Source organism: Centroberyx affinis, unplaced genomic scaffold (assembly GCF_046629955.1).
Source record: "Centroberyx affinis isolate AG114_WGS23_722 - 3 ecotype Tasmania unplaced genomic scaffold, CSIRO-AGI_Caff_v1 ptg000618l_1, whole genome shotgun sequence".
NCBI lineage: Eukaryota > Metazoa > Chordata > Actinopteri > Beryciformes > Berycidae > Centroberyx > Centroberyx affinis.
The window spans coordinates 349,308-377,280 of record NW_027279248.1 but is presented as its reverse complement, the minus strand read 5'-3'; the positions used below and the strand labels follow the sequence as shown (position 1 = coordinate 377,280).

The following is a 27,973-nucleotide window of genomic DNA, read 5'->3' as shown; positions in this document are numbered from 1 at the left end:
TACCATTTGATATGTAAGCTACTTCCACAAAATAGTTCTTAAATGTTAAATCTATCATATCAAAGATCATACAACAAAGATAACAATAACCTCTTTACAAAAAATATATAGTAGTAACATTTAGGATCAACTATTCATTAAGATTCTCAAATATAGTTAAACTGAGACAGCAGAGGGTTGCACAGTGACAGGATGTTACAGTAATAAGTCTCACTGTTTTCCTTTTTTTTTTTTTCATTTTGGCATAATTACTGCACAAACAACAGGATTGGAAAAAACTTCAAATATTGTAAACATAGTACAACAAGTACAAAAGCACATGTCGCAAGACGTGGTCAGAAAACACCAATACAGCAGGCAGCGCTGACAGCTTTTACTCCTCTTCCATTGACTTCTCAATCTCCTTCAGCCTGCGGACAAACTCCTGAGCCTCCCTGTCTCCAACGCGTGCATCCAGCATCCTCATGATTGGCTTCTCTGGAGGGGAGAGCAAACAGATGAGAGTGGCTCCTACACCTGACACAATTATTTCTGGATTGAATGGCTTTCCATGTTGTATTACACAAGTAATTGGAAACCCTTCCCAGACTTATACCCTCTGGTCCCCTCAGAGGCCAATACTGTGTTAGTGTAAAAATGTGGTTTGATGCAGCCTGGAGCTCTACGTACCGCTGGGTTTGCTGCGAGACAGGTGGAGAATGACCGGCTGGACGCTCTTGCCGGCCGCTGAAGCGTTTGGTCTCCCTGGCCAGCAGAAGTCGCTGAGAGGAGCGACCGCTTCACCGGCAAAGTCGTTGGTGGAGAGCCAGTCATAGTCCATCACAGTGAAGGTCAAACAGGCAAACCTGTGTCTGTACTGTTCAGGACTGACGTGGCTGCAAGGCACAGCAATGAAAGGAATCAGGCATAGGCCATGCAGACATTAACAGGAAGGGAGGGAATTATTACTCACAAGTAGGGATGGGACAATAACCGGTATTACTATATATCACGGTAAAAAACAATAACCTTTATGACACCGGCCCTAATTTTTATTACCATGACCCCGTGATAACTGCCAACTTGTTGAGAGGCTGAGTAACACGAAAACGCAAAAAGTCATATATTTTACATATGTTCTACAGTCTAACATTATAATGTGTTTTTAACAAACAGAAATGTCTTGTGTTTGATATGATAAATTTGTAACTGAAACATATTACAGTACTGTTTTTAAGGTTTTCATCTTATTAATAATTATTGGGATAATATCGCATATCAATATAATTCTGACCAAGATAATCGTACGATGATATTTCAAATCGGCACAGGCCTACTCACAAGTAAAAGAGTTCGTCAAATACTGGGTGCAGTGTCTTAAGTTTGACTTGGGTGCGCTGACTCTTGGCCATGGGAAAGAGGTGGTGAGGACAGAGCTCCACTATGACAAACGGGTCGCTCAGACCTGGGTGGGACCGGAGAGAGGACAGAGTGAGAACTCAGCTGGACAACTGCAAAACAAGGACCTGCACTTCATTCTGACTGGTACGCAGTTTACCGTTGGCGTCCAGCGCGATGATATCTGCCGCATGCAGAATCTCCACTGTCAGCCTCTGCTCTGGAGCATCGTAGTAGCACTTCACACTAATCCGACCAAAACGGGTGTGTTTCAGCGTTCTCTGGAACATTGAATAATTTGTCATTGTTTATCATCAGCAGCGAGAAGAGTAGGAACAGTGAAATAAAATACGATGTGAAAGCATAACTCGTGCAAAGTGATTTCTTTTCTCCACCGGAAACAGGATCAGTCTGAGTGTATTAGTTATAGCAGGACAGCTGATAAAAACATATTCAGTACATATCAGCCCACCATAAATCTATTTCCAGTGTCTACACTGATGTCAAGTGTTAAGAGAATTTATCATTAAGGTGACATTATCAATCAGAGGTAACAGAAAAGACAGTAGTGCTGTGTTTTCCGATCAATACCACTCTCTCCACATTAGGGCTTAAATGAGACGGGTCAGCCCAGTCCGTCGCAACGCACCTGCTGGGAAATCTTCTCCAGAAAGTATTGTTCAATCAGCTCAAAGGAGGAGCATTTATTCAGCTTGAGCTCCTCATCCAGGAGCTAAAGCGGCGTGGGGAGGGTCAGAAACGGAGAATGATGAGTGACATGGAGGATAGGAGAACATGAACTTTAAAGAAAACAATAAACTCAACTATCATGAGGCCTGGCTGACAGACTGAGAGTTCTAACCTTGTAGTCTCCACTCTTCATGTCCTCCAGGACCAAACCCTCTCCTTTGACGTGGAAGAACTGCAACAGGGTCTAATCATAGGGAACATTCAAGTGAGATACAATCATTTCTGACTGGTGGGCTAGAAGCTAACAGTATCACAGTGGTCCCTATCATCTTCATGGAACATAAGTCTCAGCATAGTAGAGAGACACGTGACGTTCACACAAACAGCATGAAACCTCTGGTAGGCAAACAGGATGTCTGTCTGCCAAACAACGCGCTCAGCCCACTCATGTAGCATGGCATGATATTTTTCATGCAACTCTGCCACGTCCCTTGCCAGCTAGTTAAACTGGCATTAGAAGACAGCAACTCTCACATTGTCATTCATGAGGGATCTCCCCTCAGTACTGAACTGCAACCTACTGACTTCATAAATATCAAATATATGCTAATGATTGCACAACAGCATGCATACAGCGCTTAATAATGATGATGGTAATGGTAGTGATGATAATCTTGGCGGTGTTTTGCACAGCGTTGACACGTCTTCTGAGGATGTCTACCTTTACCGTACAGCCCTGGGCACAGGCAAACTAAGCCGAACTGCTGGAAAAGGGTATTGTGAAATGAAATCAGCCGGAGGATGAAGAAGGAAAGCGCTGACCTCCACTGTGTACTGAAAGCGGTTGTAGAACTCCACCTGGACGCCTCTGTTTTCCGCCACAGCGTCCAGGATCATCCGCAGGAGCAGCTCCCACATGCTTTGCAGAACTCTAGGAGACAGCAGACACAATGGCACACCCACACATTTGTATTTATCATGGCTAAGTGATCAGTACTTACAATTACCCCATTGATGTACCCTCCTCCAGCCTCATGCATGTTTTCACAGCTGACAATAGCTAGATAATGATCCGTTTTAGTGCAAAAAATGTCAGAGGGCTATTATTACTGCAAGGCTAGCACTCATATTTGTAGTAAGGAGAGAGGAGGCAAGAGTAATTACCTTGCCAGATTCTCCTTCACGAGGGTTTCGGTGAGGATGACCATAGTGTCGTGTAAGTACTTCATAAGAGGGGAGACAGCCTGGAACAATGACAGGCAATGAATTAACAGCAGGAGAGTAGATGCAGTGACAAACGTCACTGATACAAGAATGAAGGTTAGAAAAGCTGCTGGGCCTTACGTCGTCATTGTTGATGGAGTCTGGGGACAGGCTGATGTGCTGTATGTACCTCCGCAGCTCAGGCTGCATCTGCACAGAAATACTCTCTCATACACATACATGTACAGGATGCACATGCATGTTTGTGCGTGCCCACACATACACTACCAGTCAAAAGTTTCTTTATTTTTACTATTTTCCACATTTTAGAATAATAGTAAAGACATCAAAACTGTGAAATAACACAAATGGAATCATGCAGTGACCAAAACAGTGTTAAACAAATCAAAACTATCTTATATTTTAGATTCTTTGAAGTAGCCGCCCTTTGCCTTGATGGAAAGGCAAAGGCTTTGGAAAGAAATTCATACATAGGCATCAACACATCTGTCTAAGAAACTAATTTCAAGCATTTAAGCATAAGCCTTTAGATCAAAATGGCTTTAAGCTAATGAAAAACACAGTACATTCAATCAGATGTGTCCAAACTTTTGACTGGTAGAGTATATACAGAATATATGATTTTGCAATAGGTCTAAATACAGTGAATGGTGCAATGATCGACATTGATCTATACTATATTGCCCCTGAAAAAGGAACTTGAGCACACAAAGTGTCTACTGCACTCCACAATAGCAGCAATTGATCATAAGAAAAGTCTACCATTATTGAACCTTGAGCCTGAGAGACCTCCATTACTGCCAAGCATTCATGAACGACTGCTTTCCTGTTCTCATTCTACATTTGAGATATTGAGTTGATATCTTTAATCACCTGCTGGAGAGGAGTGAGAGAGACTATTCTACAATAAATGTCAAATGTGCATAGACGTGGAAAATTGGAGCTCGGAAAAGAGTATTCTTGAATCCAGTATATGAGTATATACACAAAGTATATGACTCAACATAATGCATGATGACATTTCTGTATATATGTGCAGTTGTAGTAAGAAAGACTTTTTGTTCCACCAGCCATCAGTGAAAAAGGCACGCTTCAAGTTATGAACTGAACTGCAGGTATTCATGTTGTGTGTGTGGCACCTTATCAGTGAGCAGGGTGATGAGGCGCTTGGCTTCTCTTTGCAGGTCCAGGTCCATGTTGTACAGCTGCCCATTGAGGGCCTTGTAGACCTGCTCCTTCCCCTCCGCCCCACACGACTCCTCCATGGCCTGCTCCACACCTTGCCAGTCCAGGTCACGGGGCAGGTGGCCCAGGAAAATACGCACGTGCTCTGTGTTGTTCAGGGCGATGCACAGCTAGCGGAAAAGCGAGGAGGAGCAGAGTAGGAGAAATAGAGGGACGAGGCGGAGAAACAAGGGTGAAGAAACAAAGAAGGAAAAGAAGCAGGGCTACAGAAAAGTGGAGGGACGGGGGTGTGCGTGTAAATGATTGACGATGAAAAGAGGCAATTGCATTAACTAGCGCAAACATATTAGTGTGCCGATCTCCCACTGAGGTCTTTGTGTTGCCAGGGAGAGAACATTTGCTGGCATTTACTTCCCACGTCATGTCGTGGCCCCCCCGTTCCTGCCTTGCCACAGGCGTTACCTGCACTGTGAAGCTCTTGTGGTCTCGTCCCAGCTGGTTCCTCTCAATCTTGCGTGTTACCATCTCGGAGTAACACACAGCCTCACTGCAGAAATTCTATGGCACATAAAATCACAATCCCATCATTAGAGTGAAACCCTCATTTTCCTTTTTGACTTCTGCTCTAATGCTTTTGATTCTTTCTTGCCATCTGTAGAGCTTCTCATTTAGCCTTTTTTGTGCATGTGTGCATGGTGTTGTGTTCATGTGTGTGTAGCATGCGTGTAGATGAGTGCGGCAGCATTGGAAGTGGCACTCACGTCTGTCAAGCGGGTGACAAAGATGAAGGCCCCTGCAGAGTCTGGCCAGGCAAGCTGGAACCAGATCTCGCGTACCTGGCTGAAGCATGCTGTCACTTCCACTGCTGAGGAGCTGTATTTGGCCTGCTGCACAGGCTCCAGCTGTTCAGATAACACACACACACACACACACACACACACACACACACACACACACACACACACACACACACACACATACATACATACATACATACATACATACATACATACATACATGCATACATGCATACATACATACAAAAAAAATGTAATTCTTCATTACAAAGCCCTGATAAAATCATCTACAGCAATAAACCTACACACATACTCTAGCTTAGTTTCAACAAAAAGGATCTGTAATTGATATGATAGTATTTAAAAATATGTTTCCCTGTATATTAGTTAGTATATTACTTCTTATTTCCATTCCCCATTCTCAGAAGAGCAGAAGCCTCTCCTACCTTGTCCATGTCCACTGCTCTACGGATCCTGTCACATGATCTGTCATGGACAATCTGCAGCCACTTATGGATAGAGGACTTAAACCAGTTGTGAAAGCCAGTCAAGGCCAACATTTTAGCATCCCTGTCAGAGAAGAAAACACATTGTAACAAATTCAAAACTGAAGAAAAATTTGAATCCTCATCTTATCACTGACATCGATTCTCACACTATAACAATATCCTCACTGCTGCACTAAATAAAAAATGCTGTTCCTGTCAAGATGCGCACTAGGTCTTTGTCTCATCCTGCTCCTTGGTTCACACCTGAGCTTTCGATCCATGAAACCTGCTGGGCGGTGTTTGGAGCGACTCAGTAGGAAAACCGGTGTAACAGTTCATGCTCTAGCCTACAGAGAGAATGGTATGAGCTATAAGGAAGCTCTCAATCAGGCAAAAAACAACCTATTACGCCAACATAATCACTAATGGCCAGTGCAACAATAGAGCTCTGTTGTCCACCATCAATAAGCTACAACCTGCTGATCATTTTCCTCTCACTCCCTCCCACAGCCTCTGTAATGATTTCCTTGAATTCTTTCTGAGGAAAATTGAATCCATTTACCTCCATCTACAGCAGCAAGAGAGTTCTCTCTGTGCCAATTACCCTATTCTGACTGCTAGGTCCTTCTTTACTTTCTCTCCTGTTGTGGAAGAGTATGTCACTGAGCTTGTTTGTAGATCCAGAGCCTCTGCCTGTCTGCTTGACCCTATACCCACTACCCTGGTCAAGGCATGCATGCACTCTCTAAATTTTCTCCTCACTAATACTCTCTCCTCATTCTTCCTCTATAGCTATATTCCCCCAATCTGAAAACAGCTACCATCACTAGCAAAAGCTTGGACTTAACCCAGAAAATTAAAAAAATTACAGGCCTATTTCAAACCTCCCTTTCCTTGGCAATTTGCTGGAGTGTACTGTAGACTGTAAATGACCTGTTTGAGATGTTTTACTCGGGGTTTCAGCCTAAGCATAGCACAGAAACTGCACTTGTCAGAGTCATTAATGACCTGTTAGTCATGCTCCTTGCCCTCACTGCTGCATTTGACACAGTCTGTCATAGCATTCTACTACACCGCATTGACACTCACCACGCTCAAGTCATTCAGCTTTGCCCCGCCCCACCTGTCCCAAGGTGTCCCTCAGGGTTCTGTTCTGGGCCCACCGCTCTTCATCATTTACATGCTCCCTCTGGGCCATATGATCCGTCAACATGGCTTACATTTCCACTGTTATGCTGACGACACACAGATCTACACTCACACTCTACCTCCCCCCTGCTCTCATTGATTGTCTCATGGACATCAATACCTGGATGACTGAGAATTACCTCAGTGAAAAGGCTATCCTCATTGCCTCTCCAGCCACCCTCAAGTTTCCCACATCCCACTATCCATCCTTGGCTATATCTCGTCGCCCACTGCTCAGGTACAGAATCTTGTAATTCTCGATTTGACCCTTTCCAAAACACCAAAAAAAGCTTTCGTCCACCTCAAAAACATCTCCAGAGTTTGTCCATATCCGTCATATATGCCTTTGTTACATCCAGGCTGGACTACTGTACTACTACTGTTCTCCTTACAGCACAGTGACTTAACAGATTGCAGTATGTCCAATGAGTGCTCACCAGAACCAGACCCTGGGAACACATCACCCCCACCCTCCAGCACTTACAATCCCAGTCCCAGTCCAATTTAGCATCAAATACAAGACCTTCCTGCCCTCCATCCCCCCCATGATCTTGCCCCTCTCCATCCCATTGACCTCCTCCATCCCTACACCCTCTTGCACACTTCTCTCCTCCCACACTCTTCACCTCTCAGCTCCCCCCCCCCCCCCGGCCCCAAGCTGTGGAACACTCTGCCCAAGGACCTCCGTGCCACCACCTCCATTACTTCAACCAAGTCTCATCTACAAACGTTTCTTTTCAAACTCACTGTCTTCTTAAACTTTGAGCTTTATGCTTTGATCACTGTTTTACTGCTGTTTTGTTTTGTTTGTCTTGTTAGTTTCTAATTTTGTGCATGACTGTACAGTGTCCTTGGGTACCATGAAAGGCGCTTAAAATATTATTATTATTGTTTCATATCTTAAAGCAAATACCAAACAATCAAAGCCTCTCTCACTGGAATATGAATAGTCATTACAGAGGCAAATTGTTAACTAACTTGAGAGGAAGAAACTCTCGAAAGCCTTTGAGGATTTTCAAGGACATGAAGAGCTCAAAGATCGTCTCTCCCATGGTTTGAGTCAGTCTGGAGCTCTCCTGCTCCAGAGTCCCACACACCCGCTCCATGGCTACATTTATATCATCAGCTACCTGGAGGATGAAAAGATTTGACAGAGTTCAGAGTATCAGTGCTGGTAAAGTATAAAAGTCAGCAACTGCAGTGAGGAATCACTCGCTAAAAAAAGGTATTTCATATTGTGGTGGGCATAAAAATTACTTTAAATGACTCTTTTTAACGACATTTCATTTTTTTCCAACATTGTTAATTATTAATGACGTACCAGTTTCTCCAACTGCCTGTATGAAATGCTGAAGAAATCTACTTTCACTGCGCTGTGAGGGTACAAACGCACAAAAGGTTGAAATGGGATCAGTCCATTAATAAACTCTATAATTCAAATCAGTGTTTTTCTGGTGCTACAGAAAAAGTTTGATGCCGGCTTTAACCGAAGCAGAGATGTTCACCTGTAGAAGAGTTTGTTGTAGATGTTCTGGGCTCTTTGTATGTCTGCACACACAGCATCCACCACCTGTACCAGCTTCTTCAGCTGCTCCTCCAGAGCCTTTATCATCAACACACACAACATCCTAAATAAAAATTCTCAGCCGAAAGTCATCGAGAGAAAGCTGAAAAGGAAACTCTGCGATTTCTATCATTTGGAATCATTTCTTTCACTATAAACTTACCCCTTCCTCTGGTTTGTATCGTGCAATTACGCTCTCATACCACTCTGCTGTTCCTTTCTGTTGAAGCGATTACATGATTAAAGGTAAAACAAATGGTTCAATTAAGTGAAATTAAATTTTGTGTGTTGATGTCAGAAATCGCCCTTCACCTTGTTATTTTATTATTACACATTCAGTTTTACCTTGATAGCAGTGGTGATGTCCAAATGCAGTTCATTTCGAAGGGGACACACAGTCTTAAATGCCCGCATGTTTTGCATGTAGCCAATCCCCCTAGCACACACAGAGAGGAAAGCCAATTAAAATGATTATTTTTGAAAGGCTACACTTAAGCTCGCCTAAATGCTGATTTCACATCATACAGCAACATTATGTTCTTAAAATTCACCTTAGTAGTTCCAATCTTACCCCTCCTGTGGTCTGCATTATCCTGGCAGGGGAAGACGAATTATGTGACTTTGACTGTTGAGTGTGTGTGTGTGTGTGTGTGTGTGTGTATGTGTGTGTGTGTGCGCGCGTGTGTGTGCCTGTGTCCTGAGTGATATGAGATCACTCTTGAGGTGCAGAGTTTGAAGTCTTATTGGAAAAGTTCATACAAAAAAATCGACTCTTCCAAATTAGTTTCTCCAGTGTGTTTCCCTGGGGGCCGGCTGCCCGCAGAGAGGACACAGCAACATGGCCTTCATGAATCATAGCTGCTTCTACTGGCAAAATGGATAACATTTAGGTGGATCTGCCTCCCTATTTTGGTCCTTTTCCCTGTCTTGACTTCCTACCCATGTTGGTTGGTAGTTACTCAGCAATGTGTTAACAGTAATTGTTTACTTTTCCCACTAGTGTAAAAAATTCAGATTTCACTGTCAGTACTAATATCACAAAACTCAATAAAAAAATAAGTCATTAGATGTTAGCAGCCCCTCTAACTATCAGAGTATAGATGTATCACCAAAACTATGCTTAACCCACCGCCATCCCCTGATCCCACTGATTTGATTTTATCAACAGTATTTGGTTACCCTGAGCATTCACAGGAGTGGTAATTGAGTTATTCCAATTTTTTAAGGTATGAGAGGATGCAGTCGCCAATTTTAGGGGTGGAACCGAAACGTATTATCATAGTAGCGTAACAAATGACTGCTTCCAGGTGAGTAATAACATTGGAGAGAGTGTGCTTGCAGCCTTGTTCCTGTGACCCCAGCATACTGGTGCCCTCCAACCATGATATAGCACAATCTTGTGTATGTTATGGCTTTTATACAACATTTATGACATTTACAATACAATAGTATCAAACATTAAATAAAGATACAAGCTTTGGGTTTTCATTTAATCATTTTATGTTGGCCTTCCCCCAACAAAAACTGAGTTCCCTGTTGGTGAGCAATAAACATTCTTGCTTGCTTCATTATTTTCCAATGTAAACAAGGCAGTGATATCATTTGAGTTATATGGTACAAGTTCAAATGCTGGGCTTATAAGCTCTCATGGATGCCTTTCATCCAATCAAAATGCGTGGTCAATGTTGAATAATATTACTTTTGACATGAGTAATGAGCAATGAGTAATATATTTCTTTTTTGAGTAACGAGCCCAACACTGCCTCCTACAGAGTGCGACTGACTGATTGTAGTCTCTCTGTGGTTCTGTTGGGGTGAAAGGTTGAGCGTGTTTCTGGTATGGCAGCGCTGGCAAGTGCGTGATGTGATGGCGCAAGGTGGTGTGAATTACCTTAGCATGAGCTCGTAGCGTGTAATGGCAGCAGCGCTGGTGCAGGGGAACACCTGCCGCATGTTCTTCATCAGGCACAGGCAGTGCTCTGTGTACAGCCTGAAGCTGTCTGACAGCTGCCTCTCCTGGACACAGGAAGGGCCCGCAGTTATAGCTTCAAGTACACTGGCTGTGAGACATTTTTGGTTGAACCAAAAACCTTGATGGATGTCAGTGAAGAGCTAATGAGGTGGCTGTTTCCAGATGATGAAAGGATTTTTCGTATAGGGAGGCCGATGGCGGAGAACCTACCAGGTCTCCTCTCACAGCGGGAGGGTCCCACTCTGCATCGATGGTCCTCAGGAGGCGCAGCAGCAGGGAGTAGCACACCCTCTGGGTCCGGTGGTGGCTGCTGTAGCACTGCCAGCGACTGTGTCGGAAAACAAAATCAAACATGCACCTCTCTCATCTGATAACGAGGCTTTGATGAACGTGTTGATCTGATCAGTTTTCTCTGCTAATACTCACATAATTGCCTGTTGGAGAGGTGACAGATCCGTTTGTACCGCATGATGAGTCAGCACAGTCCATGCTGGGGGACTAACCTGCCCGTTCCAGTTATAAGGCTCTCTCTAGAATAAAATGGAAGGTTACAAGTGCTTACTAATAGATGAACAGTTAGGAACCATTCAATTTCTTCCATACTTTAATAAGAATAAGAAGAACATAAACTTTCTTTGTCTAGCACTTCTCCAAAAGCAGTTTGAAATGTGTTTTGAAAAAAGGCATAAAAACAAGGACTAACAAAATTGTATAAAAAAAGGAGATAAGAATTCAAAAACAATGTTAATGATAACATAAAAAAGAACCAAAATGAAAAAGTGCTTGAAAGATAAAAAGCATAAGAAACAACAAATCATTAAAAAGTGATCAAAAATGCTACATAAAAGCAAGACTGTTAAAGTGCATTTTAGGAAGTGATTGAAAAGATGATACTGAATTTAGTAGCCTAATTTAAGTGACACAGTCTAGGGAGAAAAAGCAGAATGCGGAAGAGTCAGAAGATCTGGGACATCTAGCAAAATCTGAGGTAGCAATAGTACAGACCTCGCTGTGCTTTGAACTCGATCAGTAAAATCTTAAAACAACCCAGCAAGAATTTGACAGATGGCGAGGTGCAGGAGGTGGCCGAGTTCAACGTCAACCCATGGGAACACAGACTTTTCATGGTATTATTGCTTGGTAAAAAATCTTACTAAAACAGCTTTGGAAACTGTTTTGAACTGATATCAGAAAGATATTTAGGTCCTGATTTTACAAAGAGCTGGAGACATTAGAGTGATATTTGAATGAGACAGGAATAGAGAGTTGCAGCAATCTAAGGAAGGTAAGATGGATGTGTGGATGGCCTTCTTTAAATCTATATGGATGAAAACAACTTGATTTTTGAAATCTTTCTGTATTTCAGGCTGTATTTCAAGTCACTGTCAAAGGTCACTCCTATGTTTTCTGGCTTTGTGATGGAGGACTGACTACCAAGATCATTTAGAATACAATCAATCTCTGGAGAAAACTCACCTTAACATGCTCATGCTCGTATTCCAGAATCTGACTCAGCAATTTCTTGTGGATGGAGACGTTTGAGTCTCTCTTAGACAAGGTTGTGTCTCTCTGGGGGAAAAATGAGGATCAGTAGTAATTCTTCACATCCCACACATGCAAGAAGATGAATACATATACATATAGATACATATCTGAAACACTGTCATACACACCTGGTTAGTGAAGAGCTTCAAGATCAGGTGGCATTCTCCCTGAACTTTAGACGCACTTGACCGAGGCTCCAGTTTAAACCAGGTGTCATAGCCAATCACAGGGATTTCCTGCAAGAAGGAGAGTGTAACAACCCAGAGTAGTGGCCCTGGCTTTCAGGGAAATCCTTCATCACATATCCAAACATTTCAAACATTCTGTGTTTGATTTCTCCCGTTAGAGCTAGACACCTTTGACTAGTGTTTGTTTTGAGCAATTTAATTTTGCAGACTCACATTCAAAGGGATGTTGATACACCCCAGGAAGTCATCAGCATTCTCCTCAGATCCTGATGACGAAGATCCATTGGAACGCACTGATTTAGCGATCTGCTTGAAATACCTGATGAAATAAAGCAATGCACAAGGTAAAAGAATGTTATCTTCTTGTTTATTTGCAAGAGCTACAAATACTTTACATGCCCACATTTGCATTTAAGGCTTTTAGCTGACACTCTTATCCTGAGTGACTTACAATTAGTGCATCATTAGAATAATAGTGCATCATCATAGTGCATCATCTGAATTTCTGAACAAAAATTTCAAGCAAACAAAATTAAGGAGTGCAAGAGTCAGAGCCTAAGTGCCTTTACAATATCCCCAGGATCATAGAATGATCATGTAAGTGCGAGTGTTAGAAATAGAATGAAAAGAGCTAAGGAGAGTGATCAAAGTTTTTTTTTGAAGAGCAAGTAGAGTGAGTAGAGAGGGGAAGTCATTCAACGAGAAGAGGGCAGCATGAGGTACTTCTTGACAAGATGATTTTCAGTCTATGATATAAGATGAGCAGGTTTTGACAGAAGTGGTGAGATCATTCCACCATTGGGGAACCAGGAAGGAGAAGAGTTTTAAATTCTATATGAGCAGTGATGGACAGCGAGAGGAGGGAGTGGGGGTCTAAATGCCGGATCAACAAGGAGTTGGAGGACAACTGGCCAACCTGAGATCTCTGGTGTGGCAAACCTATGCTTTACCGTCCGCGCAAGACTCAAAGTGATGCAGTTCATAGAGTCTTTATAACAGATAGAAATATTAAATATAGACATTTTTGGGACCGACTGACCGACAGAGTGACTTACACTAGCTGCTGGTTGCAGCTAAAAATTACATATTTCTGTCTAGAGGCGGTTATCCTCTAGAGAGAAATGCTCTTATCCCTTGGTTATGACTCACACAGCCTGCAGGCTTTATCGCTACTGGAATTTACTTTATGTCAGTCTTTCTTTTAGGTGGAAGGACATTATAAATACCAAATGATCCCATCCAATCAACAAGCAGGAAGTTTCAGTGATGAATGAATCATTCATTTACTGCTAGGCTTCATTAAAGTGAAATTGTATATTAAAATGACTGAAGAGACAGGTTGGCTGACTCATCTTTATTGCTAAAATGCCAACTGCATGAATAAATTAAGAACTTATATATCTACTCCACCACCTATTTGGAAACAGTAATGTTGTGCTCAAAATTGTAAAGCTGCATTGTTTGTGAATCAGATCACACTTAAGTTCTTCAAAAACGAATAATATTACTCAAGGAATAATAAGAATCAAATACAGTTCCACCATCTAGTTTCCCCATCAAGAGCTAATAGTGATGCAGGATTGCACAGCAGCAGTTTATTGTACCTGCCCATTCCTCGAAGTCCGCTGACTTCATTGAGTTTTTTGCAGGCCTCGGCGACAGAGACGTCATCATCGTGATCCCTGAGGAGACGAGGATAAATCAGAGTTTATCACACTCTCTAATTTCCTGTAAGAACACATTTCATTATCTTTGTACAATCATCTGCTGTGGAGTCTTTATGGCTCCATAATGTGTCTTTGTTGAGAACTGTGGCTGTAAGCCACAAATTGATAACTGAGAAGATCTAAAGACCCAGTCCAATTCAAAATGGCGCCAGGAGAAAATGGTCATCCAAAACCAGGTACAGGTTTGGCTGCTTATCAAGAAAAGTATTAGCTGTCTCAGCTTTTACCACAGTCAAAAATGAGGTGCATGCAAAACAAATGCATGCATGTTTATTCTGAATTTATTGGGTAATTCATAAGCAGCTGAATAATGGCTCTTCCAACCAATCCATTATGCAACAGGGAATTTTCTGTTTTCTGACTGTTACAAGTCCAAAACAAAAGGAGATTTCATAGTTTACTCCACTTTAGTACAATATAGTCCAGCCTGAAGTGTTAAAAGGATAGACATAATGGATAAAATACTTCAGTCTACCAAATCACTTTCATTCCCAGGGTTTTAATAGAATAGAGGTGCTGCTGTACACTAGTCTTACCATATGTCAAGATGTAAGAGATCATTGTGGACATCATCTATATCACTGTGAAAAACAAGGAAACAGAAAATAAATAATCATCTTCATTAGTAAACACTGACAATAAACAGCTCAATCCCTCAGTGCCCGTTGCATAGCAAACACAGATGACAATGTGCTGTAACGGTCACAGAATTATAACAGCGTTGGGCGTTAGTGTGAAACAAATGAAACTGTGAACTGAGCACATCACACATAGCGCCGCTCATGTCCAGCACTGCTGAAAACGGGCGAAGTGTTTACTTACAAGGCAAAGTGCTGATCCCACACCGGGTTGAGCGTCTCCGGTTTAACCTCGGTGACCTGGATACACCGGGCGGCCAACACCTCCTTGGTGCTGGAGCGCTTCTCCAGCTTCTCCTTCCGCTTCCTGAAGCTGAACTTTCTCTCCTTCTTCTCCTCCGACTCCCTGGGGCTCTGGCCCAGCAGGATACCCAGCATGCAGTAGGGGTCGCTGTACCCTGGCAGGCCGCGGGGGTAACAGACAGAAAAGGTTACTGCTCACGCAAACACGCTTTTATTACACTGATGATGTTGTTGCTGTCATTACAGTCCTTTGTGCTGGTCAGCGTAATCAGTGACACGACGTGCTGATACCCTGCTATATGACATGAAAGGACTTGATTGGGTTGTGAAATGAATGGAGAAGTTACTGAATAAGTGTCATTATATGCTTTTAAATTCTGTGTTCAGTGAAATAAAAATGAGGAACATGTTGTCTTTAATCTTTGAAAGCGCAGCAAACTTGTTTTCCATTAGGAGAGGTAAGTGAATGAGTGTCTCACCATTTGCATCCTTGGCCATCAGGTTCTTTGCTTTCATAACAGAAACTCTCAGGGAGAAACTGGCTCGCTGCAAAAAAAAATTGCACAGTTTATTCAATGAAAACTCTGAATACGACATTCCAAGGCTAACTATTGAGTACAGTACAGAGTATTTTCTTTTACTCAATTCTAATAGACCTCCATAACTAAATATCAGCATGCACTGTAAGGTAAGGATGTGTGTGTGTGTGTGTGTGTGTGTGTATGTACAGAAACAAAAAAACAAAACAGAAATCAATTCCTGTTCTCTTCATCAGGTATTTAATACACAGGCTTTGTGTGTCACCGGGTAGAAAAAGCTCACTGTGCAACCAAAGGCAAAATCATTGGAGAGAACATTTAAATAGCACAATATTTTTTCACTGTGGTCAAAACCTTTCAAGGGGTCTAGCAAAAGAGCCCAGTATTTCTTACAGTGACATTTGAAAGGTCCCTGGCAGTCAAGTAAAAAACAGGAAGTCACACAAAGGGGCTTTCAGGTGTTACAGGTCTTACATAATGCGACACAGAGAGAATCTCTCCAAGGGCCTCGGTGCACTCCAACTGTGAGTCTTTCACCTTTCACCTGGTACACGCTTTACAGCATGAGCATGAGGAAATATCACTGAGGCACTAAATGCACTAAAAATTCACAGTTTTGTTCATGGAGGGTTTAGTGATTGGCAGCATCTACCTGCCTCTACAGTATTTTACATTGTGTTAACGACTCTTATCCTTCTTGCTCTTCGAAACATCGCACACAGAGACAACAGGGAGGGGGAGGGGCCAAGCTGCAACATCATCTTTGCAACACAAAGCAACAGTTTTTATGGGAAATGTGGTTTTTATTTTGAGAAACACAAAATGCTACATGTCAATTGTTACATTTTTCAAGGTAGATATTTCATTTTGAACAAAACTCCGGAGCTGGAGCTGGAACTGGGTGAAGTAAATATAGAAAACACAGAGGAATATGGACTGTCAACATACATGGATCTGACGATCTGTCTCAGCTGCCACTGCAGTACGGTGCCACAGTGATAACATATCTGAAGGATATTCTTAGGATCATATATTTAAGTAGGAACATGAGTTAGGAACACAGCATCTCACCTTGGATTCTTGGACTTTTTGGAGAATGATGTCATGCTCCTCCTCGCCCATATCAAACACCTTGGAGACACAAATAAAAGGTTTTTTTTGCAACGACAGCTCCTATCAGGAGGCTGGAAACAGTCTTATTATTACAGTTGTAACTATGAACTGACAGGATCACAACTCACTTCATAAACTTCACACAATTTCACACACACACACACACACACACACACACACACACACACACGCATACAAACACAAGACAAAAAACAATGAGTCCCTGCCAGCACCTTAACGGCTCACATGCCACCCACCTTGAAGAGAAACTTTAGAGTGACAGCATCTGAATGGGTGTGATATCACAGCTGAATATCAATGCGCAGTGTGCTTGGGCTTTGATGTTTAATCAGGTTTGAGCCAGGAGCATCTGCTCAGATTCACACGGCATCTCACTGCGAGACTAACATCAATATTATGAGCAGAGTCTTAGAGCGGCTTAGGAAGTGGAATTAAAGAAGGATTTTTTTCTGATGTGTCCTTGGACACCTTGATCAATTAAAATTCCAAATTTACTCCTCTTGTGTCATTTGATTTGCCCTTGGTGGGGAAGTGGAGGATTTGACTTGTGTGTGTGTGTGGGGGGGGGGTGTTTGTGTGTGTGGTGTGCCCATGCATAGTCTTTGAAAATAATATAGTATGCAGTAGATAGATAGATAGATACACAGACAGACAGACAGACAGACAGACAGACAGACAGACAGATAGATAGATAGATAGATAGATAGATAGATTAAACATTATTGATCCCTGTGGGTATATTAGGTTGTTGCAGTAGGAAAAGTAATAGGAGTCAGTGGAGAAAAGACAAATAGGAACACAGGCCAAAAGCTGAAAACAAGTGTACCTTGAGAAGATAAGAGAACATGTCTTCTTCACTTTTCACATATTCTGGTAAAGGCACTCCCACCCGGTTCACCACCGTGTACACAGCCTCCTCATAAAGCAGGTCCAGCTACATGAAATCATACTTTCACTTAGTAACAACAATTAGAAAGAAAACAGTCGCGTTGTTTTCCCTCCCTGCTTTCTGCTCCGAGACACGTACAGAAAAGCAGGGATATAACCGAGTCTGGATTCTGTTATTGTGATTTAAAACTCAATCTCTCCTGAAATGCAATGAAAAACAGAAAAGCTGAGCAGACAAACCTCTCTCCTGCTGATTCTGTCTGGCATAAAGGCCTGGTCGACGTGCTCAATGGGTGGCGGCACTGTGCTGGCCCCTCTCTGGCTCTGCAGAGAGAGAGAGAGAGAGAGAGAGAGAGAGAGAGAGAGAAAGAGAGAGAGAGAGAGAGAGAGAGAGAGAGAGAAAAAGAGAGATAAGTGTTATCCATGTTGCAAAGTACAGAGAGAGTGGGGGGGGGAGTTTAGCCTACGCAAAAAACCTCCCCATCTCAAAGCTGTGCTGACTGAGAACCGGAAAGAGAGGGTGAGCTTAGGTCACAGTGAGGTGTTATTGATGGTAAAACCCTTAGCTCTCAATCACAATCACTTGGAAGCATTATTGATTTTCTTTAGACTGCCTTTGCAACCACTTTATCAATGGAGCACCATAAAAAAAAAACTGAGTGCAGAGCGTCAGTCCAAAGTGAGATAACCACAAGTGGAAAAAAAAGTCATATATACAGTACCAGTCAAAAGTTTGGACACATGCATTTTTCTTTATTTTTACTATTTTTCACATTTTAGAATAAGATATGAAATAGCACAAATGGAATTATGCAGTGACCAAAAAAGTGTTAAGCAAATCAAAACTATCTTATATTTTAGATTCTTTAAAGTAGCCGACCTTTGCCTTGATGGAAAGGCAAAGGCTTTGGAAAGAAATTCATACACAGGCATCAACTTCACTATTTATATTTGTCTAAGAAACAAATTTCCAGCATGTACGCATAAGCCTTTAGATCAAAATGGCTTTAAGATAATGAAAAACATAGTACATTCAATCATGTGTGTCCAAACCATTGACTGGTAGTGTATGCTTAGAAAAATGACTGATAGCCCACAATTCAAACTAAATATAGTGCCTTTTAAAGCACAATAGGTAATTCAAGCTCTTGGATGACTTTCCAAAGATGAAGCTCAGTCTGGATGCTTCATATGTTTATGAACGACGAACTACACATTTCTTTTAGGGGTCCAAGCACGTAGTGCTGGAACCCTATTGTATTTGCTGGAATTCTTCTTCTTTCTTTTTTTCTTTCTTTCTTTTTCTCCGCTAAAAGTATCTGCAGCTCAGAAACCGTAAGTCCTACAGCAGCCATATTTGGCAGGTGGGCTCCTACGGCGCACTGCTACTCAGGCAAGGCAGCTCATGCACATTGGCCAGATGGTGGCGCTATAACAAGCAACTTTACATTTTGGCCGTGTGTCGTAGACTGAAAATTCTTGTGTCCATAGATTCTTTGGAAGGTGCCAAATCCAACTCATATATCACTTTCAATGTCCACCATATTGTATTGTCCGCCACTTTGAATTCTTTAAGAAACACTTTTTTCGCAACTCTTCCTAGGCCGTTCATCCGATGAATTTGTATAAAGGTTATTGATAGGTCAAATGGTTTGGCTTTTATCGACCAATAAACTTTTAACGAAACATGCCATAACACTAAATTGGCCATCACTCATTAAGCGTTCATCTAATCAAGCCAAAATTTAAAACACATGTTGAGCAATGTTGCTTGAACACACGCACAAAATCATTTTCAGCTCTACCACTAGTGGGCGCTACAAATGCAAAAAGTTCATATCTCATAACTGACTGCATAGATTTTTATGAAATTTTGTACACATGTTCTAGGATGATGGAAGTCACTCCATGAAATTTGGTCATTGTTGATTGAAGTGGGCGTGGCTTATTGCACAATAATCAAGTCTTCATAGGTATTCAAGTCACAACTTCAAAAATTCATTAAAAATCAGCCGTATGTCCTAGAGAGCTGAAATGTTCAGGACATGTCGGCTGAAGTGAGATAAATCTTTCGTACACTTGTACCTACCCCCGATTCTGATGTCGCCCCCATCTGTTTATAGCAAAAACTGACTGTGATCCCACAGTGTTGTCCTCCTAAACCATATGTTACAGGAAAAAAACAACATGATTTTTGAAATCGCCATACCTTAATTAGTAAACAGCCCAAAAATTATAATGATATCTTGAAAACTGAGCGCACAGTAGATGGAAATGTGCAGCTGCAAATAGTTTGATAAATTGACAATGTGATATGTTCAAGATAGTGTGATCAATCTTCATCAAACTAAATACAAACAATATCTGGACTGTCAAGATGATGTCTGTTAAGCCATGTTGATTGATTGATTCTTTCTGAGGCTTTCAATATGATTTGGACTAGCACCTGTGACCTATCACTTGTCCCTTTGTTTTGTTTCCCCACTGTAGCACACACTGAAGTGGAAGTTGTCAGAGTGGTAAAGCTCAGGTCTTTGAACCATAAGGTTGTGAGTTCAAGACCCTGATGAACTGTGACCATTTTGAAGTTTCATAAAAAGTAAATCAACACTAAATCACAGAGTGTAGAAAACTCAAAGCAGGTGTTTGACATCATCTGTCAATGGCAAAATACCTCATTGGCATCACTGATTGGAGTGTGGCCAGACCTTTCAACCCATACAGAGCGGTGCAGCAGCAGTTTTCTGGCCCATGTGACTTACTATTGTTTTCTTTGTTTTGTCTTTCATGTTGAAGGTTGTGGGTTCAAATCCAGACTTGTCCTTTCCAAAGTCATTAGTCATCAAGGACAAATAATAGGAAGTTTGGCTGTTGTGAACAACTCCAGCAATGTGGTTGCAATGAAATGGTCAACTCGTCAGAAGTCACGGACCAGCACAAAAGCCGGTGTTAGACTGCATGTTCGATCTTCACAACATGTCAGTTTTTGTGTGTGTCTTTCTACCTTCTGTAATGTTTTGTCTATCTGTCTGTCCTATCAAATTGTGCTTGGACCCCGCAATTGCCGCTTGCGGCTATATTTCTTTTTTTTTTTTCTAGTTTTACTCCTTTGATATACAGCAATTTGGAGATGAACTCGTGGAGTGCTCTCTGAAAAACATCTCTCTTTGCGTGGGCAGCGGGGGGGACTGAGTATAGCCATCGAGAGCAGCTTGTGACAGCTGAGCTTCCAGTCTTTTGAGCATCCTACTCAACCCTGTCCTTCTGTCTGCACGCGTCATACTGGGCGCTGTAGCGGGTTGAATGACAAGACTGTTTTATACCCCCTCTGCCATCGCGGAGGAGGTGCAACGCTGGCGGGCCTGTTCGCTACATGTATGTAAAATGTGATTCCAGTGTGACAGAAGGAAAGGTGGAGGGGGGGTCGGGGGGGGGGTTACCTCAGCCTGGGCGGCCCGCAGCATGTTGTCCTGTTTCTGCAGGATGCCATTCATACGCTCAAAGAACTCCACGCTCTCCTCGGAAACCCTGCCAGGCAGAGGAAACAGATTGACAAACTGTACCACTCTAAGCAAAATGAGAGCTTCGTCTTTGACAGTTTATAACATACATATGGGGGTACATATGGGGGTTAGTGAGGTCGTCCCCCAGCCGGAGGGGTCCGGTATTGATCCCCCCTGCTGAAATATTCTTGAGCAAGATACTTAACCCCAATGGTGGAAATTACATTTACTCACGTTGCTGTAATTGAGTAGCTTTTGTGTGTACTTGTACTTTTTTGAGTATTTTTTAAAGTCAGTAATTTTACTTTTGCTTAAGTATGTTTTTGCTGATGTATTGTACTTCACTGCATTTTGCTTGAACTCTGTCCTCTCGTCCTTTTAGAATTGCATGGAAAAGATCACACCCAACAACGTTCTCTTTTCTAAAAAGTAACTCAGTAAGTTTTACATACATTGTGAATGAGCTACTTATTCCTTTAAGTCGATTTTTACACCAGTACTTTTGCTTCTACTTAAGTAAAATATCAGCAAAATAACAGTACTTCCACTTGAGTAGGATATTGTAGTCTTCTCTTTCCACCACTGCTTATCCCCTATACCTGCACTAGATGCTTGCGCCAACAGAAAATTTGAATAAAGTATGAATGATGAATAAAGTATATAAAAAATGGATGTATCCCTGTGCATGCTGGTATAACACATTAGGTCTCAACTGAAAATATGACATAATTTATATGAGACAATAAGGGGAAATTTGTGACATATTATGATAAAGATACATGATCTCATCAGTCTCACTTGATCTATTCCTGATACTGTGTGAATACACTCAGTGGGATTCACTGACATTGATGGGATCACACTGCAGCCTGTCTGCAGACACTGAGCGGGAGAGTCTGTCAATAAAGACGATCAGCTTCCTGACTGTTTTTGACAAACCTACTCTAGTCCATGACCTGCAGTTCAGGTCTTTGTTAGGCATCGATAAGACCACCCTCCCTTTGCCTCCTTCTCTTCCCATGGCCTCAACACGCAAAATAGATATGAACAACGGCTCTGGGTGATCAAACATATCCGCATCAACCACGGTAATCTACCATCATGAACAGAGATCCGTGGAAAATGCAAATTATATTTTCTATTTCCTCCGGGTGTGAGTGAATCCCTGGACTCCTGCCATTTGATGATTTCCCAGCCCCTGTTGTCATGGTGATAGAGGCACATTCAGGGAGGGAGTAGTTGGCTGAACACCTTGGGAATCCCCACCCCCCCAACTTTCTCACCATGCTCCTGTCTCCTGGCCTTTGCAGAAAGCACCAAGGTAGACTGTTTTGGTGTGAGCCACAGCAGAGCCATCAGGATCAGCAATACCGTCTGCCTCCCCCGCCCCCCCCCACCTCCCCCCACCCCCCAACCCCTCCTCCCAGCCTCTGTCTCCTCCCTGCCTCTTGCCCAACCCCGTCACATTATGCAGACGAGCTGTCCACATAGGCCCCGTCACGCTCCTTTATTAGCGCCATCGCATCACAGCAGGCGTGTGGCAGCCCGGCCCAGCACCCACTGACTCTCCTCACAGCGGGGGAGCGGATGGCAAACCCCTGAGGTATTGATGAAGACTAATGGCAGCCATGCTGGGAGGGCCGGTCCGGTTCCCGCTGACGTCGAACGCAGTACGGCTCGAGCCGGGGGATGCACTCAGTTAAAATAACGTCCAGGTTCACAGTTAAAAGTGTCTTCCTTTATCGCTGCCAGACTCACTGCAATGTATACTCTACAATGATAACAAAAAAGACGATTTTTGGAGTAAAAATTAGACCGCACCATATCCAAGGTCTTTATATTATAAAGTTATTGGCAGTTAAGTATGGTTACGAAAGCAGGTACTCCCTGTGTTCTCTGGATATTCCCTGTATTCCCATAAAAGATTTGATTTTATGTTTTCATTTGTTGACATCATGTATCAGAAACGATCATTAACTATTAACCTCGTTGGGTGTATTTGTTTGTCGATGTTGTTGAAATTGCAACCGCAGTAAAGTAAATATCCCCCTCTAAAAGTGAATTCACATTTGTTCTTGTTATCTTTAACTCCTCAGTCAATATCTGTGTCGCTCTCTTCCAAAGCTTGAAACCACAAACAAAGTCTGGAATCAAGAAAACAAAGCCTGTTCCGCTGACAAGGGATTGGAGACCGCTTGTGTGGGCTTATAGGATGTTTACATTATAATACAAATGAGCTTTGTTTTATTGTGGTACTAATAATTATGAAACACAAAATTCTGTCCATATCCCCCCTGCAGTCATCCTGGGCATTCTCAGAAATCTGTCTCCCATCGTCTGTCAGTCGAACAGCTTGAGGATTTGTCAAGGGAGTCTGGCTCTTTTGTCTCTAGCTTTGGGAGAGACCTGCTTATGTGCAGCAAGACAGACTGATGATCCAAATACAGTTAATTCGGTATCAATATAAAAACAAATGATGCCAATATCCAAGCCAGTCTCTCTCTCTCTCTCGTTGTCTGTCTCTCTCTCTCACACACACACTCACACCACACAACCAGAATAACAATCTCATTTTAGGTTGCTAGGAAACAGGTTCTTTTTATACAGCCTTTTTTTATTATTCTAATTTATTTTCAGAATTCATTCAAACGCTTCAATTATGTTTTCCCGTCTGGAGTGGAAATTAGTAGCGCGACATAAATAAAAACACAAACGTTCTCAACCTCTCGTGCGTGTGAAAAAATGTGTTTAAACATGGCTAATTGCCGGGGAGAAGGTAACGACAACCCCGCACTGCAAACTTGGGGTGGTTAAATAGATAAAACAGTTTGTCGGTGCATACAGAGTGATTAATAGTACAGACGTCATTGATGACTGCTGCATGAAACACAGTGTGACATTTGTGTGCATTCTAATAAAATAAAAGGATTTGCTAACCTGATTTAACACGGTTCACACTGCATAATGTAGCCCTGCAGCTCATATTAGCACTGGGGATCTTCATGACAAGGATCACCTCACTACTATGCATTTTGATTGTGTATATACTGTATATACAGTATATATATATACAGATACGCATATATTATTATTATTTGCATTTATTTGCATTTTTGCACTGTCTCTATAGTTTTTATATTATGTACATTACCTCAATTTTTTTTAATCTATTACCTCTTCTCTTTTATTATCTTCTTGTACTTGTACTTGTATTTGTACTTCTGGTCCTGTTGTGCCAGTTGCTGCTGTGGCACCTGATTTTCCCCAAGGGGATTAATAAAGTGCTATCTTATCTTATCTTATCTTATCTGTATTTGAATTACACATTTGATTATGCAACAGATGTTACAGGTGAAAAGATTGTGTGAAGAGTATGATCATAATACTCCTTCAGATTCTCTCCTTCAAATAACTAATGATATATCGTTCCTAAGTTGAAATACTCCTGCTTCCCCACTTCAAATGGATCCTTTTCAACAGTTTGTCTCTTCCTCGTGCTGCAGGTCAACGGTCGGTTTGCGTGGGCAACTCAAACGTAAAGCTCTTAACCAGTTGCCACAGACCACTGGTGACTACCAGATAACGTGTGAGCAATTAACTCCTGAGTTGTGTTCCCCATCTGTTTTTCATCAAACGAGGCAGCACATTAGCATAATGCTACAGCTACAGCTACAGCTACAGCGTCTTCACTGTCTCCCAGACTGACTGAGGGACTCCAGGAATCCACCATGTATTTCCTAGGCAACAGGAAAATCGTTCCTGGATATTTTTGGACAATATTAGGCCATGATTGTAAGTTATACTAGTATTAGTATTAGTGCTAGAATTTCTCTTTCAGTGCTTGAACATACAGTATGTCTAATAATGACTGTATTTGCATGTGTATGAGGGCTTGCTGTTTCATACCGTTCTAATTGCTTTTATCATTTTTCATTAATGAACAACAAGAACCTCAATCCAGTGACACCGAAGAGTCAAATCCATTAATGCCGCTGCATGCGGTGAGCTCAAGATTCACAACACAATGGAGCCGGCACTTTGAAAAGAGCAAACCATTAACGGAAAACAAAATACAAATTCAAATATGTATTCCTGTGGGAATACTGTGGGGTCTACTGCTTAATAATGCCCCCCCTGTCAGGTGCCCATTTCCACGATTTGACAGCATCTTGTGCATTTTGCGAAGACTTAATAACCGCCTCGCATGGAGGTAAACGCATAATTCGCTCAGCTGAATCTCCAGTGTGTCAATCGGGGCTCTGAGAGCTCTAGTGGGGTCGGCCACTGTGGATGGAGCCCCCTGAATCCACCCTGCCTCATTTGCAAATTCTTAATTAAAGTGAGCGGGCAGCCAGGTCATCGTGGGTCTGGATGGATAACGAAGGAGATCGCCCCTAATGATGGGCGGTCAGCGTCTCCTCAGTGCGTCCGAGGCTGAGGACTCAGTGGGAAGGCTGCAGCATGGGAGAGGAAAATAAAGTGACATGCTGACCGTTCAAACGATTCTTTAACACTTCAGTTTCGGAGAACGCAAATAAGTTCCTCCTCGAGCTGATTCAATATGAAAATTACATAACAATAAATAAATAATGAAAAGATAGGATAAAATAAGATAAAACTTTAATGATCTCCATGGGGAAATCGGCTTCTTGATACAGCAGATAATAGAATACGGCAAAGAAAAATATGGTACAGAGAAGATAAGAGCGAATGCGGGGCATTAAACATAACGCAGTGAACAGTAAAATGAAAAAAATATGAATTACAGCATGTATTACAACAATAAAACATTCTGAGTGAACAGTAACTAAATGAAAAATATGCATGAAATGAAAATATGCACAAAACATGAAAACAGCACTAGGTCTAGTATCAGTCTTCCAGATACCAAACTGATCAATGCTCAACAGCATTGCAGGTTTTCTTCCATGTTTAAAATAGACATTCTCATCATTACAAATAGTACTTCACATTTTGGGAGCCACCTGTGTTTAGGTTGCTATAGAAACCTCAGGTTCACACCATTACTTTTGCCTTTGACATCAGATGAAGCTCCCAGACAAGACTGATAATCTTGTGATTTCACCTGTGCCGTTACATGTGTTACTACCATGTTTTTCACAACTGACAGAGATAAGTTTGATAATTACTGAGTCTGTCTTGCTTTATGCTGCAGCAAGATAGGATGTCTTCACCACTCAGATAAGAACAGAGTAATGTGCTGTCCAAATGGCAGGCTAATAAGTTAAAGGAGACATGTGTACAACAAAACAATGTGGTGTAAATTAATACACTACTAATAACGTTTGCGATCCCTTAGAGCCTGACTGTGCATGTGCTTGTATGGTTGATGCGTCCTTGGGGAGAAGCAGCTTGTTCACAGCAAGTCCCAACTCTGGAGTAAATGCCAGCCACATTCAAACATTGTGTCTGACAAGAAATTATGGTCTCTGGCTTCAGCGGGACTGCCAGCTTAACAAATGACTAACAGACATGAATTATTGCTCATGCGGTACCGCTGTCTATTCGAAAGGCAGCCATTATCTTTCTGAGCTACACTGACTGCACTTTAATTCCCCCCGCCCCCCCCAAAAAAGGCATGTTCCCATTACTGAAGCTATTACTTGTCCTGAATGGAAACAATCACACAAACATTATCTATCACCCTTCCAAGCAGGGCTTTATGGCAGTAGTCGCCATTGCGCACAATAACTGATGTTTGATCCCTTTTAAAGATCCATGCAGCAGTCTAATTTCTCCTTGAAAAAACATGGCAGATTTGTTTAAACAAGTAGGTTTCAACAGTAAGGCTTCATAAATTGATTTGTTTGTGTGTCTGACAGTGATGCTTCATACATTGCAGATCTAGTAGTTGGTTGATTGGACAACCAGACTGTCTTTTGTCTACATTACAGCACACTTCTCATATCATAGGATACATTATTCAGGCTACAACCGTCCTGGAGGATTAATATATTTTCTATATACAGTATATTTTCAACAGGCAAACCCCAGCAATAACTGGCTAAAACAAACACTGATGTACAGCGAAATATTAAAGATTTATTTTTAGGCATTTTATGCTTTATTTGACAGAGATAGTGAGTGGGCGCCCCATGTACAGCGAAATATTGACCAACGTGAGACAGCGGTAAAATGAATGAAACATAGGGGAACCATGCACAACGTTTCCACAACATTCCACAAATGCCACATCAACAGTGATTCTCAACCTCTTTCATATCAAGGACCCCTAATTTAGTCCACATTAGGGCCACAGACCTCCATTTGATGAGATTTTGTCTTTCTGACCCAAAATCTGAGAATATTGTTATTGTTAGATATGACCAGACTTGTCCAGACTTCCAAGACTATCTGTATTGTAGGTAGAGAGATAACAGTGAAACTATGACCAAAATAGTCATTCTTCTACATTCTCTAATTGTGTTAACTTGTTGTAAATGAAATAATGGTGAAGTTTAACAATTCAGCAATTTGCTGGGGACCCCCTGGAACCACCTCAAGGCGGTTCCCGAACCCCACGTTGAGAACCACTGTTTTAAAACACCTCCAGGTATCTTGAAGCTGTATGTCCGGAGTGTATGTGTGTGTGTGTGTGTGTGTGTGTGTGTGTGTGTGTCTGTGTCTCACCGGTGAGGTAAGGGGTCAGGACAGTGTGTGAGAGGGCTGCTGGCGGCGGGCGGCGGCTCCCTCCTGCTCCTCAGCGACTGGCTTCTCTGCACCTGCCGCAGCACACTGCTCTTCAGGTCCAGCAGCGTTGTCATGTTTTCTCACCTGCTGTACGGACACACAGATACACAAATACACATAAAGGCCTGGCAACAGCGCTGTCACACCGGTGTCGTTGCTGCAGCCCACGACCGGCAGCAAGTCACAACAGTTTGAAAGACCTCTGTAAAGTCAATGATACATCTCATTTTTCAGTTTCAACAAAACATATTCAGCTGTAGGGTCATGTTTATAAAACCAGTCGGTTCCAGCGGTACAGTTCTTTTGGTCTAATCAGCTGCATAATCACCCCTTAGCTCTCTTAACATAATTATACTCTTCCTCAGCAGAAGG

At 42.1% G+C, this 27,973-nt stretch overlaps 1 protein-coding gene across 1 annotated transcript; it reads right to left on the bottom strand.

Moving 5' to 3' along the window:
* Positions 1–373: 373 nt before the first annotated feature.
* On the bottom strand, positions 374–27,675 carry baiap3 (BAI1 associated protein 3). Its single transcript, XM_071518671.1, has 33 exons — positions 27,542–27,675; positions 20,828–20,915; positions 17,628–17,711; positions 17,326–17,433; positions 16,437–16,496; positions 15,306–15,372; positions 14,768–14,981; positions 14,482–14,526; positions 13,823–13,900; positions 12,432–12,537; positions 12,159–12,266; positions 11,962–12,054; positions 10,912–11,015; positions 10,696–10,813; positions 10,405–10,529; positions 8,859–8,949; positions 8,677–8,733; positions 8,455–8,552; positions 8,271–8,322; positions 7,928–8,079; positions 5,720–5,843; positions 5,238–5,378; positions 4,939–5,034; positions 4,431–4,646; positions 3,412–3,480; positions 3,232–3,311; positions 2,890–2,998; positions 2,240–2,311; positions 2,027–2,110; positions 1,538–1,658; positions 1,321–1,444; positions 670–875; positions 374–477 (listed from the first exon to the last, which is right to left on the bottom strand). The coding sequence occupies exons 1-33, from the start codon at positions 27,673–27,675 to the stop codon at positions 374–376; spliced, it is 3,528 nt and encodes a 1,175-aa protein (XP_071374772.1).
* Between the last annotated feature and the right edge of the window lie 298 nt (positions 27,676–27,973).